The 21,835-nt window shown below is 43.3% G+C and overlaps 1 protein-coding gene across 1 annotated transcript in view; it reads right to left on the reverse strand.

Moving 5' to 3' along the window:
• The window catches only part of LAMA1 (laminin subunit alpha 1), a 116,829-nt gene that overhangs the window by 88,035 nt on the left and 6,959 nt on the right, over nucleotides 1-21,835 (reverse strand). Inside the window, exons 2-3 of the mRNA XM_055559307.1 lie at nucleotides 18,403-18,573; nucleotides 18,111-18,223 (exon numbers count right to left, since the gene is read on the reverse strand). Coding sequence (XP_055415282.1) covers nucleotides 18,111-18,223; nucleotides 18,403-18,573 — 284 coding nt within the window. The remainder of the gene's footprint in view (nucleotides 1-18,110; nucleotides 18,224-18,402; nucleotides 18,574-21,835) is intronic.

Below are 21,835 nucleotides of genomic sequence, written 5' to 3' on the forward strand. Positions count from 1 at the left end.
CAAATTACATTTTAGAAAAGAGATAGTTCAGTCTCTTTGATAAATCATACTGTTCATTTGGGACTTCCCTGGTGGCACAGTGGTAAAGAATCCAGTGGCCAATGCAGGACACACGGGTTCAATCTTTGGGTTGGGAAGATTCCCCAGAGAAGGAAATGGCAACCCACTCCAGTATTCTTGCCCTGGAGAATCCCAAGGACAGATGAGCCTGGCAGGCTATAGTCCATGGAGTTGCAAGAGTCGGCCACGACTGAGCAACTGAGTGACTGAGTATGACAATTTCTCAACTATTCTTATAAAACTGGTGAATCTGTGCTTTGTAAAAGTGTATTTCTTTGGATATTATTAGAAAATAAAATTCAGAGTGATCATTTGAGCTAATATTTATTACTTAAGAATAAAGAAGCAATTACTTACCAGAAGGCTAATTACTAATACAGCTATGATTCCCTTCTGGTTTTACAGCGTATGTATCCCGAAGTAGCTTGTCAGTTGATAATGACGTGAAACAGCATCAAACACTCGGCAGAACGAGAGGAGTTTGGGTCTTGGACCTTTACTTGGTATGTAGGATCCACGGGATTCACATTTTAGGTAAATCTCTAATGGACAGTGATCTTAAAATATCATTTCTATTTGATGATAATGACTATTATACGATTATTGCCTCATTTTAGGACCAGTACTCAAAATGAACAGACAAAAGGACTTGACTTCATGAATGAGAAGAGAAGTGTGTTGCTCTTTAAATCTGCTGCTGTCATTAGAAGTGCAGGGTAAACAGGTCAGAATCCACTGTCTTTTCCCATCTTTCTTGTCTTCTTGTTTTTTCTTTTTATGGAGGTGAGGAGGGACTAGCTACTTATAGTGGCAAATGTAGATCAAATAGGTTTCTTTTCTGAAAATTCTTAAGCTTCCTGTCTCAGAAAATCAAGGTTGGCTCATTCTGGAACCAAGTTCAGATCCAGGGTGAGAAAGTTGAGGAGCAAGGAAGGAAGGGCAGAGAGAGGGGCCCATTGCAGAATTAAAAGGGAACCGGGACCAGTTACCTGGGGATGGGAAAGGGGTAATTAAACCCCTGCAGGAGAAGTTCTGTTTTTCATCAAATAGGAAAGCTCTTTCTAAAAGAGCCCACAGGTAAGGAGTTCCAGGGTTCATGACCCCTTGGTTCCATCTCAGGATGACTCAGGGGATTATTTCTAAGGATACGTGTTGAGCCCCATGAAGAATCAAAACTGGAAGTACTAGGCTGGTCTCCATCCCTTGTCTCATGGATCTCTCTGTAGAAATGCTCGTAGCACTTAATTTCTCCAAGCATTCTGGAAAGATCTGGCTAAGTTTTGTGGGCGATGAACTGAAACAACCTCAAAAGCACAGCCAGGAAGGTCCCCGAATGCTCTTTGTGGAGATCTTCACTACTTTTCCCCACCTGGAGGTGCCAGGTGACAGCTGAGCCCAAGAATGAGATAAACCCACATGGGAAATGCAGGTACCAACCCTTCAAGGACCTGAGAAACCTATAAAGCACCTTTCCTGTCCCCAGACTCCTGACTACCCATAACCCAGGGACACAGGTTTTCACCCAGGAACATCTCAGCCTTTGAAATTACACTGGACTTTCTCCCCCAGACGCAGTGCCACTTGTTCATGTTGGAACAGAGTGGCGAGTGGAAAAGAGTGGAAGAGTCCATCCTTCCCTCCCGACCATGGAAGCAGGCTCGGGAATCTATCATGGAGACTGGAGGAAGTCAGGGATGATCCAGGAAAAAGCAGAGCTGGAGGTGGTGGCCTAGAAGGTGGCTGCAGAGGCCAGCCCAACGCTCAGCCTCTGGCGTCACAGGCTAAGAGACACACGCCCGCCCGCTTGGTGGCCTTGTCCTGGCGTCAGGACCTGTGCCTACTGAGAACAGCCTGCCCGGGTGGAGAAGTGCAGAGCCAGGTGGAGCCCAGAGGGATGGGTCAGCTCGGCTCCCTGTTAGAAAAACAACAGCCCCTCTCCTGGGAAGGGGTGGGAAGGCAGAGCTGCTGCTGCCAGACATGTCCCCACCCCTCGCCACCAACACCCTCCCCAGGACACAGGAGGCTGAGAGCAAAGGATGCTTCTAACACCCTTTCACTGAGACTCATTCTGTAGCCACTGATTGAACGTCTGCTCCGTATTAGTAACAGGACTGTGTCAGGGGCCGTGAAGACAGCGCTGAAGTGGGGGACACGGTCATCAGTGTGGCCTGGATGCCCTGATGGGCAGACAGGTGGGCCAGGGCCCCGGAAGAAGGACAGAAGGTGATCACGATGTCTGGGGGGCATCCTCGTCTGGAGAAGCGGTAGGGTCAGGGAAGGTTTCTCTGAAGCATCTCGGGAAAGAGAGGGAGACATCTAGGGGAGGAGAGAAAGCTGCTGGGGGACAGGAAGCTGGGACCCTACAGGGCCAGAGCACGGAGGTGGGACACAATGGGAGGCCCAGCTGGCTTGAGCATTGAGATGGGAGGGGAACAGACAGGACAGGGCTCTTTGCAGAACGTTCAAAGTTCTTGACCATTTGAGGACCCTGAACCAAGGAGAGTTCCCAGGTCACCAGGGATGAGAAGAAGACGGAATTGGATGCTGGTGCCAGGAAGTCGTGAGCGATGGTGGTGGTGACAAAGCAAAGACCAAGACTAAAGCGGTGAAAAAGCCAGTGAGTCTTAGAGAGTTTTCCTAAAGGTCTAATGTGAGTGAGAAAGAAAAACGTGGAGGCCCAGCAAGGTTTTCCAGCTTTGGCCAGACACCTCAGGAAGACAGGACAAGTCTCCCTCGTGTGGCCTCAAAGCCACCACTCCCCTCTTCTGTCCTCAGTCCCGGAGAATTTCTGGCTGAAAGCACTTGAAAACTTCCTTTCACTTCCTCTCCTGGTCCTCAGGCTGACCTATGGTGCCCAGGAGATTCAACAAGTTAGAAGCAGATGGCCCCACAGCCCTCTGCTCAGCCCTCATCGTGAGAAAACAGTCCCATCGCTCCCTAAAAGTAAAAGGGGCCCCTAATCATTAAGCCTCACAAATCCAACTGGCAACATCGTCTAGAGAAACCGTGCGAATCTGCACCTGACCGGGTCCATTAAACATTAACCTTTGAGTTACACATTGACAGCCCCTGGACACAGTGATTATGTGCTTCTTTCTGTTGGTCACTAAATCTAGCTGAATCGCTTATAGTATCAGCCCGAGAGAGATTAGAAAGCATTTTTTTGTTTCTGCAAGATTTCACTCAGTACGTGGAACCTTGATCCACATCCTATTTGAAGATTCCCATCTTTCTTTAGGAACCTCTAACTTCACGGAACATCTAGAATTTCTCAGGCGTCAACTTGACAAACCGTTACACTTAAAAACTGCTAAATAAATGTCTTATGCAGGAAGGCTTTTGTTTATTTAAAAAATGTGGTGGGAATGTAAATTGATGTAACCATTATGGAAAACAATACGGCGATTCCTCCAAAAATCATGGCTAAATGGCTCAACAGGGGCTTCCCTGGTGGCTCAGTGGTGGAGAGTCTGCCTGCCAATGCAGGGGACACGGGTTCGATCCCTGCTCTGGGAAGATTCCACATGCCACACAGAGCAACTAAGCCGGTGTGCCACAACTGCTGAGCCTGTGCCCTGGAGTCCAGGTGCCACGACTATGAAGCCTGCACAGCCTAGAGCCTGTGCTCCAGAACAAGGAAGGCCAGCATGGGAAGGGCCTGCAGACCACAACTGGAGAGCTGCCCACACAGCAGTGAAGACCCTGCACAGCCATAAATAAATAAATAATAAATGAAATTGTCAAAGCAATAAAATAAATGGCTAAACAAGCTCTGGGATACAGTGGAATATTATTGAGCCTGAAAAGGGAATGAAATTCTGATACCCACTACAACATGGATAAAACTGGAGGACATTATGTTAAATGAAGTCAGCTGGACACAAAAGGACAAATACTATATGATTCCACTCATACGAGTTGTGGAGAACAATCAAACTCATGGAGATGAAAGTTAGAACTGTGGAAAACTGGGGCTGGGGAGGGGACGAAGGATGGGGATTAGTGTTTAATGAGGACAGCGTTTCAGTTACAAGATGGAAAGCTCCAGAGGTAGATGGTGGTAATGGTTACACAACAGTGTGAATGCCAGTGAGCCAGAAATGGGTAAAACGCTAATTTTAGGTTATGTATGTTTTACCACAAGAGAAAAAAAGATGTGAAACTAGGGAGAGAAAAGTGAATGATACACAGACTCAATTGTTTGGGGGAAAATGGAGATTTCTAAATAGAGAGTGATTAGGAATCAACTCTTGTTTAGAAATTGGGAAAGACCCTGATGCTGGGAAAGACTGAAGGCAGGAGAATAAGGGGAAGACAGAGGATGAGATGGTTGGATGGCATCACTGATTCAATAGACATGAGTTTGAGCAAACTCTGGGAGATAGTGGAGGACAGGGAAGCCTGGAGTGTTGTAGTCCATGGGGTGGCAAAGAATCGGATATGACCGAGCGACTGAACCAAAGTAACAGGAACCAAGTCTGGAGCAGCCCACCGAGCAGTCTGGAGGGCAGGCCAGCAGCTCAGAGGGGATGATGAAGTCCTGTCTTTCTCCCAGCCCTAGTTCTGTCAGGCTCTTACTAAGCTCTGGCAAGGCCTGATGGCTTCACAAAATACAGAATCGGAGGACAAACGTTAGGGTTTGAGTGTGAAAGGAGGCTTCTGCATGACGTGACTGGAGACCCACAGCTCAGAGGTGGGCTCTCCTCCTGGTGATGTTTCCTACATGCTGGGCTGACCTTTGGGCTCCTTGCCTGGTCCTAGAGTCTGGTTCGAGGTTGTAAATGGTCGCCACCTCAGTGGAAACCTAAGAAACGGTTATTTCATGGGCTTTCTCATGCTTCTAGCACATGAAGCACAAAGATAAATATCTTCTGATTACATGTCATAAAATAGTAGAGAAAAGAGAAATTTTTAAGTTATAAGACTGGAAATTCCCAACAGTCACCTACTTGTTGGAGGAAAGGTCTTGGAAACTATTAAAACTACATCGTTTTGATGTTTGGCAAAACTAATACAGTGTTTCAAGTTTAAAAATAAAATAAAATAAAATAAATTAAAAAAAAAAAACTACATTAGCTCAGTCACTTTATGATTTCACTTTAAAAACAATGATGAAGAATAACCCAAATTTGATTTAAAAAAAAAAAAAAAACTCTTATGTGGGGGTATATGGGAACTCATACTTTCCACTCAATTTTTCTGCAAATCTAAAACTTTGCTACAAAAGAAAGTCTACTAATTAAACACACACACACACACAACAAAGACAGAGCTATCTGCCCACATCGCAGCGGTTACCATCTGCTCTTAAGAAAGCATAAGCCACTGCAGTTGGTTCACAGAAACTGATGAGTGGCCCTCAGGCCTCACCAAGCTTCTCAGGCGTGTGGGCATCCCAGCTAATTACCTGCAGCTTTTAATCTCATCTCCCAGCTTTCCCAGGCTTCATTTCCATACCTTATGGGGCATGGCGGCCACCAGGCCAGGGCAAGCCAGTGCCTCCACGTACCTGAGTACAGATTTCAAAGGAGCACAGGTCTGCCTGCCTTGGCACAAGCAGGCGGCCGCCTCAGTCCCTAAGAGTTTCCATCTTTGTCATGACTTCCGCAGCGTCATCATCTCACTAAGACCAACGCTCGCAGAGTCAGACTTCTAGGATTAATCCCCACCCGTGCACTAAAAAAGGTAACGCTTTGTGATTTATTGCTGTTCAGTCGCCAAGTCACATCCGACTCCTTGTGACTCCATGGACTATAGCATGCCAGACTTTCCTGTCCTCCACCATCTCCCGGAGTTTGCTTAAACTCATATCCATCGAGTTGGTGATGCCATCCAACCATCTCATCCTCTGTCGACCCCTTCTCCTCCTGCCCTCAATCTTTCTCAGCATCAGGGTCTTTTCCAATGAGTTGTCTCTTTGCATCAGGTGGCCAAAGTCTTGGAGCTTCAGCTTCCGCATCAATACTTCCAATGAATATTCAGGGTTGATTTCCTTTAGGATTGACTGCTTTGATCTTGGTGTCCAAGGAACTCTGACTGGTGATTAATAGATTTCAATTTCTTACAATCCAGAGAAAGAGACTCACAGACTTAGAGATGGAACTTTTCGTTGCCAGAGGGAAGGATGTGGGGAAAGGAGAGTTTGGGAGTTTGGGATGGACATGCACACACTGCTGTATTTAAAATGAATAACCAACAAAGACTTACTGTAGAGCACAGAGAACTCTGCTCAATATTAAGTGGCAGCCTGGACGGGAGGGGAGTCTGGGGAGAATGGGTGCACGTACATACATATATGGCTGAGTCGCTCTGCTGTGCACCTGAAATTATTACAGCATTGTTAAGCAGCTATACTCCAATATAAAATAGAAGTTTGTTTTAAAAATATGTTTTCCAGGATTCAGGCTTAAAATGATCGATCCACTTGTATTCTCTACACCACAATGCATTATTCACAATAAGTAATATAACTATGAATCTACACGTTCTTTAGATTTCTCCCATCATAGGTGTGAAACAATAAATAGGAAAACATTTTATAAAATGCAAAGTAGGGATGTTAGGTATCACTATCGGACTTTTGATCACCTTCCTTAAGTACCATAGCTATTCTCCTGACAACTGGCACCTCTCAAAAGGATAGTATTTAGAGTTCATTCAATTTTGTTCTCTTTTGTAATGACTTGAAAATTCTTTCCTGCCTCTTACAACCATAGTCAAAGATTAAAACTGTCACCACCATTTGACAAAACATTTGCCTGGACAGAGATGAATAATCATGGCATAATTTATATCTGTGAAGGTGATCAACAATATCAGACAAACATTGTTAAGCACCTGAATTCAGCACAGTGCTCCCAAATATGTGTTCAGTAAAGTAACAAAATGCAAATAAATGAATATACATTATATCCAAATGAATGAAAATTCCCTGCTATTCAATAAACAAAGAACAAAAAAAGAAACTGTTAGCATCTGTGCTACTAAGGGGCTATGAGACACACCTTTCATTCACTGCTAGTGAGTGTATAAACTGAGCAGTATTTGTGAATGTGCAGCTCACTGTACATAAACCGCGTGTCCATGGAATTCTCCAGGCAAGAATACTGGACTAGATTGCCATTTCCTTCTACAGGGGATCTTCCAGACCCAGGGATCGAACCCCGGTCTCCCACATTGCAGGTGGATTCTACCTATACCCCAAGCCTGCTCAACCCTCACATCCCCCAAACCACTCATCTGCTTCCTTGCCTCTCTCCCCTGCTAGCCCAGAAGCCCCTGAAGGCCAAGATCAACCTTAAACGACAATTTAAGATACAGTGACCATATCTACATTTATATGGAACCAATATAAACCAATTGTTTGCTGATTACTTTCCTGGGATGTGGCCATTGAATCCCAGGATTCATCAAGGAATCCTGAGATGTCAGCCCTTCAGAAGCAGATGTCATGAATTATTAAACATAGACAGTGTTCTCAGATATGATGGAATGGATCAGAAGATAATTCCTGGCTGTTAGCATCACAAGTGATTTTTTTAAAAGTTTTTTCTCATGTTAAATATTTTCTGCTTCTATATCAGAATAAAGGAAGTTCTGCATAGAGAGGTCCATTGAAGGCATTAAAAGCATGTGAGATATTTTGAAATACAGCAGAGGTATTCATGAGCTACTTTTTTTTCACTTTGCTACAGCTTTCCTTTTAAAGATGAAGATGTTAGATGTTACCATTTGAATACATTGCTAAGTAAAAAGCAGGGGGAGAAAAGCTAAAAGCAAACACAAGAATGGATTCCAAAATATATTTTTCAAAGAAAAATTTCTTCAGAAATTAAAACATCTTTTTTTTTTTTTGGCTTTACTATCACAGGAAGAAATAATTCCAGAACAGACCTCCCTTTCTTTCCATAAATATACAAAAAGCTTTATTTTGAAGCCAAAACAGTTGGAGATAGGAAAGTATATTTTGACAGAGTCCTGCAAAATTCTCTTCACTCACTTTCTAAAATCCTCCCAAGGCTGATCTAAGAAGCCCCGTAGAGCAAGCAAGACTAACAGTACAGCCAACATTCTGCCATTTAAATCAGGAAAAGAAAAAGGGGGGAGCTTTGGTAAACTAAGTTGTGCTAACTGGAAAAATGGTTACGCTTGACTATTTGGCAAACCATCATTGATGACACACATTGGATAAAGCTTAAAAATAAATCTTGTCAGGAAAGGAAAATCCACATATGCCCTCAATTATGTTCATATATTAAAAAGCAGAGACATCACTTTGTCAACAACGGTCCAGATAGTCAAAGCTATGGTTTTTCCAGGAGTCATGTACAGATGTGGGAGTTGGACCATAAAGAAAGCTGAGCACTGAAGAATTGATGCTTTTGAACTGTAGTGCTGGAGAAAATTCTTGAGAATCCCTTGGACAGCAAGGAGATCAAACCAATCATAAATGAAATCAACCCTGAATATTCATGGAAAGGACTGATGCTGAAACTGAAGGTCCAATTCTTTGGCCACCTGGTGCAAAGAGCTGACTCACTGGAAAACACCCTGATGCTGGGAAAGACTGAAGGCAAAAGGAGAAGATGGCAGCAGAGCACGAGATGGTTGGATGGCATCACCAACCCAATGGACATGAGTTGGAATAAACTCAGATACTGGAGGACAGAGGAGCCTGAGGTACTGCAGTCCATGGGATCACAAAGAATCAAACTCGACTTAGCAACTGAACAACAACAAATTCAGCTCACTCATCATTAACATTGAACAATTTAAGGTGCATCGTCTGTATCTCCACTTGGTCCTACAGCTCTTCATGTCGCCTAAATATAAAGGCATAGCCCCTAAAAGGTAAGCTATGGGAGATCAGCAGAGAGAAGCCTCTTTTCAGAAGTGTGAGGCAGTGGGGGTTCAGAGACATCTCAGAGTGGTTACCCCTCTTCCTGTGAAAGGCTGGGGTTGCCCTGTGTTTCCTCCACTTGAATCTCAGCCAACTTCAGGGACTGGGAGGTCCACAGAGCAAAGAGGGAAATTCTGAGTGGCACTGAGGCCAGGTCCTAAAGGGACGCAACTTCTGTCGCTTTCTCTGGAACACCTGTGCTGGAGCCCTGAACTGCCCGCTTAAAACCTGCCTAGGGCCGCCATGCTGTGAGGAAGCCCCTAGCCCACAAGGAGAGTTCACAAGGAGGAGTCCTGAGACCACATGGAGGGAGAGTCTTGGCCAGCCCTCCCCCCAGCTGCCCCCATGCCACCTCCCCAGCTGCCCAGACCTCTCCCTAGCCTCTCAGACACCCCCCCTCAACTGCCCCAGGGCCTCTACTCCAGAAGCGCAGACCCCTCCCCAGCTACCCTAGCACCCTTCCCTTAGCTGCCCAGACCCTACCCGCAACTGCCCAGGGGCCCCTCCTCCGGACCACCTGCTCCAGCTGCTCCCCTGGCAATGGACTGCAGCCTGAGGCACACCCACTCAGTCTTCCTGAAACCCTGACCCCCAGAAACAATCCCAGAAAGACAAAAAATGAATGTTGCTTCAAGCCATAACGTTTCATGTGGTCTCTTACACAACAGTAGATAACCGGAAGAGACACTGCGAAGGAGAAAACAAAGTGATATAATAAAAATGTGAAAACAAGAGACAGACATATCTCTGAGACTAGCAGCTTCACGGAGAACGGGACCAAAGAGATAAAAACGTCTGAAGGACAAGAATTTCTTGTGGCTTACTTCCAACTCATAATGAGGGACTTGGTTTCTTCCAATCTATTCATTTTGCCAAACAAACTCAAGAAAAACTTAGTATTTGAAATCAGTTGAGACCCATGTGAAGTATACAAATTATACAAAATTGAAATAAAATCATTTTGAATAGATGCAAATACACAGCCATCGGTCATTTCGACCAGGATCTCCAGGAAGAATTTCTGCCTGACCTGTTTTAACAAACACCCAAGACTCATTTGTAATGAGAAGCTCCAATTTACATGCAACTCTTGTTCTAAAAGTCTTTCAAGGTTTTCTGCCTTAAGAATGCGAAATTTGCCTATTCTTTTCTTGTTTACCTGTCAATGTGCTTAGCAAACACTTTACATTTGGATGATACAATGATAGACCTCAATCCAGCTCTTGCCAATTTTTCAGAAATTTGGGGGGAAAAAAACAACAGCAGACATCCAAATTAATGAGGTTTTATAAAACCCAGCACACAAGCAGCTCTTGTCTAAAGGTTTGCGTAAAACAAAGGCCCTTCTGTGATTATGTTCCCACAACAAAGTGCTACTTCCTAATTAAACCTACACAGAGTATAAAGCACTGCTTCAAAAAGCAGCCTTTATCTTCAATGCCATAGAAAATGTTTCCTCTTTTTACGAAACACACTTTGTCTTCTAAAGGGACATTACACATTTTTACTCACAAGTCGGTCGGACTACTCTCAGGGAAAATTTTGCCCAGGTTGAAACATTTTTGAAGGGGATTACTAAACTTTGATGCATTTTCCTGCTTCTTGACCAAAAATCACGTTAGGGGGCACCCAGATTTACCATGCAAGGAGCGTTGATACTCCGCCCCATTCCCAGGGGAGAGGACCCTGCTGGGTGGCAAAGAGAAGAGGGGTTTAGGAAGAACCCAGACAGACGCTCCCAAGGCAGGAGGAAATTGTCAGAGTGCCTGCCAGTCTCCCCATGAAATCATAACAGAGAGGGAACAATCGTGGGAGACCAGAACAAAGGAGGGGAGACCACCTGGACGGTGTGGAAGGAGATGGAAGTCACAGTGCCCAGCCCCAGGGGCAGCTGTACAGCCATGTGACTCTGGGCAAGCCAGTGGACCACACTCTGCACTGCTACCTCCTAATCTCCAAGGTGGGGGCCATCTTCTCTCCAGGACTATCAGAGATGAAATAATATGGACAAGAAAAAATGCTGTAGAGTCTACAAACTATACCTGTGTAGATACATGTATGTGTGTGTGTGTGTGTACCTACTCTATGGACATGAGTTTGAGCAAACTCTGGGAGATAGTGAAGGACAAGGAAGCCTCGTATGCGGCAGTCCATGGGGTCACAAAGAGTCAGACACAACTTAGCGACTGAACAACAGCAGCAATATACACACACCTATATATACACAGATAGTATATGAGTGTACAATACACAGGCTGAACATTCATGTATATGTATTAATAGACTGAAGGCAAAGGGAGGCAAAAAGATTGAAGGCAAAAAAAGAAAAGGGTGCAGAGGACGAGATGGTTGGATGGCATCACCAACTCAATGGATATGAATTCGAGCAAACTCCAGGAGATAGTGAAGGACAGGGAAGCCTCGCGTGCTGTAGTCCATGGGGTCACAAAGAGTCAGACATGACTTAGCGACTGAACAAGAAGAACATTAATAGATTCTATATGGTACATAGATAATATATTGTGTATATTCTATATACACTATTACTAAACTCTATACTATTCTAAATTCTAAAATACTAAATTATATATATTATATATAGATTATGTACTACATGTACTGTTTAATCTATATACTATGTATAGATTCCTTACATATAACTGTATATATGAATACATGTATAGATCCCTCTACACAACAGGCAGTGAATGTTTCTTTTAAAAGAAATACTCAAAACTAACTAGAAACGTGCATTCTGAGCCTTGGAAAGGATCTGGCCACACTGCACTCCTTCACTGGCATGTACTCTTTTTTCACTGAAACCTCAAGTTATTACCCATAACAGAGAAGCAACCAAAATGTCAGGCGTAAACTGTTGTGCAAATGATGGGTAAGCCCTAGAATAGGATGTTAGTGGAGCTTTAAAATGATTCATAATGATTTCAATTATATTGGGAAACGATCATGCTATAAAGTTAAATAAAACATCAGGACACAAACATATGTGTCACAAACCTTAGCCAGCCAGAGGGTCGATATTGTCCAAGAATGCAGACAGTCATGAGTTCTACCCTTGAATTACTTCAACTAAGCCTCAGTTCATCATTTGTCAAAAGGAGCTAATGGGGAACCAGACTCATTGTGTGATTATGAGGGTCCCACGAGCCAGTTCAGGATGAAGGTGCTGCAGGACACCTGGCCCAGAGGAATAGGAAATAAAAATGCTAATTTCACTTCGCATGTTTTCAAGGTTCACCCACGTTGAAGCATATATATCACAACTGTTCCCTTTTTAAGGCAAAAGGATCCATTCGATGTAGAGAGCACATTTTGTTCATCCTTTCATTGTTGATAGACACCTGGTTCCTTCTACCTTCCAGCTATTGTGAAAAGGCTGCAATAACACATGGGTGTTCGAATATAATATCATTTTGAATTCCTACTTTCAATGCCTCTGAGGCTATATCTAGAAGTGGAATTGCTGGAACATATGGAAATGCTATGTTTAAGGAAGCTACCATACTGTTTCCATAGTACTGCACCATTTGATGTTTCCAACCTGCCCTGCACAAGGGTTCTAACTTCTCCATACCCTCACCAACCCTTATTTTCTGTTTTTTTTTTTTTTAATAACAGCCATGTTGATGGGTATGAAGTGGTATCTCATTGTGGATTTTCATTTCCACAGTGTCAAAAGATGTTGAGCATCTTTTCATCGGCCCAGCATCCTAACACAGAGTATCTCAAACTGGAAATCCTTGAGTTATTCAGTTGAAAAATACTACCATAGGAATACATTTAAATATGTTTAATAGAATACATACAGTTTCATATAATTAACAACTAAAAGAACCCTGACAGTCATAAAATTCAAAATCTGTCAAACGTGCATGCTCCCTATCTCAGAATGATATCTTTAAATTTTTAAGTTATCACAAAGGATCCCTGGCTTGCGTCAGTGGTAAAACACCATGGAACATATTCTTAAGTCACTGGACAGTGAGCAATAGTTTATGACTGGACACCATCCACGTGGTGGTGGTTTAGTCACTAAGTCCGACTCTTCTGACACCATGGACTGTAGCCTGCCAGGCTCCTCTGTCCGTGGGATTCTCTAGGCAAGAATACTGGAGTGGGTTGTCATTTCCTTCTCCAGGACACCATCCATGTATATGTTAGTTTTACATTTGTTAAGTGACTCATCAGTTTTTTCTTAAAACAATTCCTACAAATTGTTTTCTTTTTAAGTAAGACATTGCTAAGTATCTAACAGTGTAAATTCTAACATATGGTGAATCGATGAAAGAAATGAATCACAGGCATTATTTTAAAGAAGTAAAAAGATAAATTGAATCGTTCCTCCTGTAATATGTTAACTAAGGCAGACACTCCACAGTTAAATCTTACTGCAAACCAAACAACATTTATGGACTTTCTGATAACACCACTTTCTATCTTTTCTTCAGTTTATATTTCAAGTAACCAAACATTGTCTACAGAAGCTAAAAACGCCATAATTCCTACAGCTGTCATCAACTAAAAAGTCAGGAACAGGATCACTGTCTTTGGCACTTGCCAACAGAATGAAGCTGACTGATTTGGTCATAAAACCTTGGAGCTGACATATTTAAGTTGTATGGACACATTTACAACATGAAGATGCTATGATTCTTGATAACATTAAAGTCTGCCTAATTTTACTTTAAAACCTGTACTTCACAGCTTACATTTTTACAGAAGGGAAACAAAGCAGTTGATGGGTTATAGCTAATGGCTGGTTATCTTTTAATCCAGTTGCGAACCAAAAAAAGGAATGCAAAAATAAAGCACTGGTTCACAGTGATTCCACACTCACTGCCTCAACTCTGCTGATTTCTGGGCATGCAAGACAAGCCTCTACAAATGTTAACAAGGAAGGGAGAGAAAGAGGAGGAAGAAAAGAGGAAGCAGACACCTGTGGTCCCTGCCCTCATGGGGTGTATAATCTAGAAATTAACTAGCAGGTGGTGAATAGCTGGCCTGACAGAGAAACATACAGACTTTGACAACGGAAAAATCATCAGAAGGTGTAACCACTTTCACGTTCTAAGAGTTGCATGTCAATGAGACCCAGGAAACAAGGATGAGAGATGGGAAAAAAAAGGAAACAGCATGACAAGGGAGTGATCCAGATGCCAATACCTAAGTGGGACCCAAAGATAGCCTTGCTTCTCACGAGACAACCAGCCCTGGATGCAAAAGAGCAGCCAGGATTGCCAAGCATGGGTTCTGGCCAAAAATACTTCACTGGAATGTAATCAAGTATTATAGCTGAGTTTAGTTCATGAGAAGTAAAGGACATAAAGAAACATATTAAAATCACAATGAAACCACTTGACAAATCCAGAATGTGGGATATTCTACAAGACAAAAAGCCTTGTGTTTTCAAAAACTGAATATCACTTTTTAAAAACAGTGTGTGCCAAGTTGCTTCAGTCATGTCTGACTCTTTGCAACCCCATGGATGCAGCCTGTCAGGCTCCTCTGTCCATGGGATTCTCTAGGCAAGAATACTGGAGTGGGTTGCTACGCCCTCCTTCAGAGGATCTTCCTTACCCAGGGACTGAAACCGCAACTCCTGCGGCTCCTGCATTGACAAGTAGGTTCTTTACCACTAGTAACACCTGGGAAGCGCCCCTCCCGCCACCCCACCGAAAGGGAGAACAATTCAGGTAGAGGTTTAAGAAGCGTAGTAATCAAATGCAATGTGTGTTCCTTATGGACCTTGGTTTGAAAAACAAAACAAAACCTATAAAAGACATCAGTGATTAAATTGGGACAACTGGATCTCAGTGAAGAAATAGTTACTAGGACATTGCTGTCAGCTTTGTTAGCTAATGGCACAGTGCCTATTCGTAACAAATGTCCTATTTTCTGAAGATACAAAAAACCTTGCATTGGTCCAATGTCACCATGACTGCAATTCACTTGGAAAGTGTTCCCAATGTGGCAAAATGTTTAAAAATCCCTGAATCTTGAGGGTAGTTATATGTGTGGCACAATAATACATTTGCTACATATTCAAAATATTTCACAATAAAAATAATAAATAAATATATCTGAGAAAGGTTTGCTCAGATATAACCATCTAAACTTTTTTTAAAAAAACTTAAAGCACAGTAGAAATTTTATATTCTGCAAAAGATGAAGAAAATTCTGAGTATTTTGTTATTTAAAATTATCTTAATTTAGAAGCTTATCTAAAAACACTAGAATTTGCCTGCTGTGCTGTGCTAAGTCGCTTCAGTCGTGTACGACTCTTTGCAACTCCATGCACCATAGCCCGCCAGGCTCCTCTGTCCATGGAATTCTCCAGGCAAGAATACTGGAATGGGTTGCCATTTTTTACTCCAGGGGATATTCCCGACTCAGGGATCGACTGGCAGGCAGGTTCTTTACCACTAGCACCACCTGGGAAGCCCTGCTGCTGCTGCTGCTGCTAAGTCGCTTCAGTCCTGTCCGACTCTTTGCAACTCCATGCACCATAGCCCGCCAGGCTCCTCTGTCCATGGAATTCTCCAGGCAAGAATACTGGAATGGGTTGCCATTTTTTACTCCAGGGGATATTCCCGACTCAGGGATCGACTGGCAGGCAGGTTCTTTACCACTAGCACCACCTGGGAAGCCCTGCTGCTGCTGCTGCTGCTAAGTCGCTTCAGTCCTGTCCGACTCTGTGCGACACCATAGATGGCAGCCCACCAGGCTCCCCCGTCCCTGGGATTCTCCAGGCAAGAACACTGGAGTGGGTTGCCATTTCCTTCTGTAGTGCATGAAAGTGAGAAGTGAAAGTGAAGTAGCTCAGTCGTGTCCAACTCTGTGCGACCCCATGGACTGTAGCCCACCAGGCTCCTCCATCCATGGGATTTTCCAAGCAAGAGTACTGGAGTGGGGTGCCATCTAGAAGCCTATATAACTCTGTCCATGACTCTGTGTGAATAAGTCTTAAAGACCTAAAACTGAGGCCCCTGAATTCCTCAAGCTGATTCAGTCCAACTTACGGCAGAAGCTCTCCTGTTAGGAGAAGCCAAGATCCACAAATTGCAAGATAAATAGCAGTTGAACTTGGGATTTGAAGTTTCTCTGTAAAATGTCCAGCTGTTAATTTGGCCAAACTCACATAGTATCACATTCCTAATAATGAAAATGGTGTACTTTTTTCCCTCAAAGAAGGAAAATACATTGAAAAGATGATGAGAAAACCAACATTTCCTGCAGAAGCATCCTTACCACTGAAACAAAGACAAAAAAAAAAGCCAAGGCAAAAAGGGGATTTTTGCTCTTTTCCTTTAGGTGGATTTGAAAAGGCAAAGGCATGTCATATTAATTCAGGATTTGTGGTGAAAACGCCCAGATGTATTATTTTAGTTACGTGATTCTATGAACCTGAACTTGGAAAATGTCTCCTCAGCTTCACATCTTACTACCTCATTTACCATTATGATTAGAGCTCAAAAGTTCCTTACACGTGAACATACACAGTATTGTCTTGCTTTTACTTAAAATTCTGCATATTTTGTGATTTCCCTGGTGGCTCAGATGGTAAAGAAGCTCCTGCAATACAGGAGATGTAGGCTCGATCCCTGAGTTGGGAAGATCTCCTGAAGAAGGGAATAGCTGCTCACTCCAGTATTCTTGGCTGGAGAATTCCATGGCCAGAGGAGTCTTTGGGCTACAGTCCATGAGGTTACAAAGAATTGGACACGACAGAGTGACTAACACTTTCATGTTTCACTTTCATTCAAAAAATTATGATTCTTCATCATGAAATCTCCAAAATTCATACTGTACACCTTTTGAACGAGTTTTCTCTTTCATTACATATTTCCCATGATACTGAGGAGTTCTGACCCAAGAGGAACAGAATGGAAATAAATAAGAAGGCTATGTTATGGCTTTTCCGGAGAACTGAAATAGAAATTTGACAAAAGCTGCCACCTTTCTTTTTCATCCCTTTCACTGATTTCTTTCCTTTTCCTTCCTTTCCCTAGAAATATTTGAGGCAACCAGGGCTCATATTGTATTTTGCTCCATTCTCCTGAATGGTCTTGAGCAAAGCTAGGAAGATACACATGTGATCTCAGCCAATTAAACCCTGCCTTTCCTAGCTGGTGCTGAAGGCTTCCTCATCGAGCACTGGGGTGCTCACAGCTCTCATACACAGCATCAAAGAGTCCAGAGGTTTAATGCCTTCTCCTTCTGTTTCCAAGCCTTATTTTCTACACAGCACCCTTTACTAGAGCTGCATGGTGAAAACAGTAAGATAATAAGCTTGAAAGGCAGCAAATGCATGTGTTTTGTGCCCCCAGCAGCTGTGTGTGTGTGGACACTGGGTACCATTTGTCAAGGCATCACGGGTGGATGGATGATCAGCATCCTGACACAGTGTCTAAGAACATCAAACCACATGGGAACAATTCCATTCATCACCCCAAGGATACCTAGGCATGATAAATGTGACAAAAACCAGTACCAAGGACAAACTCTATGTTTCACTCAAATCCATCAAGTGGAAAAACAGTGAGACCAGGATGTAAACATGTCAGGAAACAAGTGGACTTTCCTTGTGTATTAAAAAGCAGAGACATCACTTTGCTGACAAAGGTCCAGATAGTCAAAGCTATGATTTTTCCAGTAGTCATGAATGGATGTGAGTTTTGGACCATAAAGAAGGCTGAGCGCTGTAGAACTGATGCTTTCAAACTGTGGTTCTACAGAAGACTCTTGAGAGTCATTTGGACAGCAAGGAGATGAAACCCAATCCTAAAGGAAATCATCCCTGAATATTCATTGGAAGGACTGATACTGAAGCTGAATCTCCAATATTTTGGCCACCTGATGCAAGATGCCAATTCATTGCAAAAGACCTCGATGCTGGGAAAGACTGAGGGCAGGAGAAGTAGGAGACAGAGGATGAGATGGTTGGATGGCATCACTGACTCAATGGACATGAGTTTGAGCAAACTCCAGGAGATGGTGAAGGTCAGGGAAGTCTAGTGTGCTGTGGTCCATGGGGTCACCAACAGTCAGACACGACTTAGCGACTAAACAACAACAACGTGAGATTACAACCCAGCCACCCACTGCCTCCTGCAGCACCTCCAGCCTCACCCACCTGCCTCAGGTCCAGCGTGATCGTGACCCAGTGGTACTCTCTCCCATTCTGGATACTAGGACTCTGCCACCAGTTATTGGTACCGTCGATGGCGTTGGATATCGGATGCCGTTCTGTTGAAGGAAAACAAAAACCCGCTACGCTCTCAGATTGTGGTTTAAGGTTGTTAACTCCTAAACTGTAATACAGTGGAAATGAACAGCTGTAAGGAGAACACAGGCCCGTGGCTTCCTAATAGAAGTCTCCAGTAATCGTTTAGGAAGGGGTGCGTTCCTACGGGGGCCCCACTTGCCTTTGGGGTTGGCGCTGCTGCCATCGCAGACCCGGCACTGGGCATTGCGCATGGCCTGCCCAGGCACATGCTCCACCAGCTTGCAGTACGTCTCTGGCCCCTTCTCCCCGCAGGTCGCATTGGTGCTGATGTGTGCATTGCTGGCAAGGTTGAGGATGGCAGGGAACAGGCCTGAAAGTCAAAGTCACCAGATCAGCTCAGCCACTTGAAACCACAGGTCATATCACTGCATCTCACTCTGCTGGTGAAGCAGAAGTGTTAGTCACTCAGTCATGTCTGACTCTTTGCAACCCCATGGACTGGAGCCCTACCATCTATGTAGGAGCCCTACCAGCCTCCTCTGTCCATAGCATTCTTCAGGCAAGAATACTGGAGTGGGTTGCCATTCTCTTCTCCAGGGGATCTTCCCAACCCAGGGATTGAACCTGGGTCTCCTGCACTTTGGCAGGTGGATTCTTTACCATCTGAGCCACAGAAGATGGCCAATTTATGGTCACCAAAGGGAAAAGGGTTCTTTACCACTAGTGCCACCTGGGACGCCCAAGTACATTAAAAAAAAAACAACTCACTATGCATCTATTAATAAGAAAATAATAAGTTACTAGATAGTCTTCCAAAGACTTCCCACATAAAACAGAGCTACCCTAGTAGTTCTGTGGGCTACTCTGGTGGCTCAGTGGTAAAGAATCCACCTGCCAATGCAGGAGACATGGGCTCAATCTCTGATCTGGGAAGATTTCCTGGAGGAGGAAACGCCAACCCTCTCCAGTATTCTTGCCTGGAAAATCCCATGGACAGAAAAGCCTGGCAGGCTACAGTTCATGGGGTTGCAAAGAGTTGGACACAACTGACCTACTAAAAAACAACAAATTAGCAGTTCTATCCTAGGAGAATGACCCTAATCAAATCAATAAACTCTTAGTTTCTCAACAGAAAATAGTCATAGCATATTATATTCTAGAGTATTACTCTTAATTTTGAAACATAGCAGACTTACACAGTATACTAGGTATAAACATGTTTTTTCATTTTTAACTTAAAGTTGGTCATTTTTATCACATGCTTTTGGGATTTCCTAATTAAAAAGGCTTAATGAATAAAATAGATGTACTTTGATGTTTAATTATGCAGTTCCTCAATTTATTCTTTTTATCAACCAGTAGTTAAGACACATATTTTATGCAATAAAATGATCTAATTCTTAAAGTGACACATAATTCTTGGGAATGCTACTTAATTGGGGGGAGAAGCTGATACTTATTGTTTTTGGTACTGAGGTAAATATTAATTTTCTCCTTCCTTTATGACCACAATATTCTAGTAATCTGGTTTGAATGTATATTATGAACTGACAATTTAAAACACAATAAGTTTGAAACTGTGGAGTCACATGCAAAGAGCTGCAACGGAGTTTTCTGGGCTCTGGGTCATGTCTGTGCATTTAGATTTGCAGTACAATCAACCCTCTCCATTCCCTTCCCACAGACCAGCCAAGCGAGGAGAAGAAAAAAGGTCACAGGAACTTGGTTAACAATGCATTTCTCTGTCAACAAATCCTTTACCAGCTAACTAAAAATGTTCTCACTTTCTCTTTTTTTTCCTCCCCCTTCAGTTGCGAGATGTCAAGAGAACTGCCCACTTCCTGCTCGGGGCTCCCCCAACCCTGACCTGCAAGAGCCTTGAGTTATGGAGGGAGTCAGGGTCATTAGGGCACCTGCTTCTCCATTCAGGAGCCTACACTCTGAGTCACTGAGAAAAAGAACTTTAAGCTGTGTGAATATCAACATAATTTCAGTGAATAATAGCTTAATTGTAGGAACCAACAACAGGTTGTTCTTGCACTACACAGGTTTTAGAGCACCCGCGTGTGGGCTCAATTGCTCAGTCATGTTCGACTATTTGCGACCCCTTGGGCTGAAGCCCACCAGCCTTCTCTGTCTGCGGGATTTCCCAGGCAAGAGTACTGGAGAGGGTTGCCATTTCCTCCTCCAGGGGATCTTCCCGACCCAAGGATCGAACCTGTGTCTCCTACATTGGTAGATGGGTGCTTCTCTGGTTGGTATTGTAAAGACACTCCTAAGCAAAAGAAAGAGAAACCCCTTCGTTAGCATGACTAATTTCAAAACTCTGCAGTGGTGCATTTGCCTTTCGCTAAAACTAAATCTTTCTTCTCAGATAAGCTCATGTTTGGGGGGAAAAAATTCACTAAAAATTATTCTTTACTTACTACATTTGCTCTCATTCCATAGTTCTAGAATAATTATTATTCCTCACTGTCTATGACCACAGCTGTGAGAGGATGAAAGAAAGCTGGAAATTTGCACTGGAGGAAGCATGTTTGAAAAAGAATTTTTAAAAATTCCTCAGGTTGCTGAATGTTTTCAAAGACTACCGAAATACTTCAGTATTTCAGATCTCAGAGAACTCTACTCAATGGTCTGTGGTGACCTAAATGGGAAGGAAATCCAACAAAGAAGGAATATATATATACCTCAGGGCTTCCCTGATAGCTCAGCTGGTAAAGAATCCGCCTGCAATGGGGGAGACCTGGCTTCCATCCCTGGGTTGGGAAGATCCGCTGGAGGAGGGTATGGCAACTCACTCCAGTATTCTTGCTGGAGAATCCCCATGGACAGAGATGCCTGGCAGGCTACAGTCTATGGGGTTGCAAAGAGTCAGACACGACTGAGTGACTAAGCACAGCACAGCACATACATACCTACAGCTGATTCACTTTGCTGTACAGCAGAAAGTAACCCAACATTATAAAGCAACTATACTCGAATAAAAATTAATTTTAAAAAACTAGCACTAAATACGCTAACAAAAGACTACTGAAGTATTTCAATAAAGAACAGCTAACATGAGCTTCCAGTAGGAGGAGAAATAGGAAACTGAAGGGTGAGGTAGGGCATTGGGATCAAGAATCCACCAAGAATAAAGTTTGATTTACATATAAAAATCGAAAGCAGAATGAGGACTGTAGCTGGCACGTGGATCATGGTTTCCCATCACCTGGCCGTGCACTTAATGCATGAGACAACTGTACGCTTTTGTCGGGAGACATTATTTACTTTAGCTAATGTTACCGTGATTCGTACTTTTGCCCTCATTCGGGACACACAATGGATTCATTTTTTCATCCTATGTTTAACCAGTGGCTAAAGACTTCATAATGCCAAACCTATCAAGCGTGAAATAAATTCTTTCTCACTCACCAGCAGTTTTTTAAAATTATTTTTAAATTGGAGTATAGTTGCTTTATGATGTTGTGTTGGTTTCTGCTGTACAGCAAAGTGAGTCAGCTATAAACACACATATACCCCCTCCCTCTAAAGTCTCCCTCCCACCACCCCACTCAACCCCTCTAGGGCATCACAGAACACCAAGCTGAGCTCCCTGTGCTGGACAGAAGCTTCCCACTAGCTAGCCA

Source organism: Bubalus kerabau, chromosome 21 (assembly GCF_029407905.1).
Source record: "Bubalus kerabau isolate K-KA32 ecotype Philippines breed swamp buffalo chromosome 21, PCC_UOA_SB_1v2, whole genome shotgun sequence".
Lineage (NCBI taxonomy): Eukaryota > Metazoa > Chordata > Mammalia > Artiodactyla > Bovidae > Bubalus > Bubalus kerabau.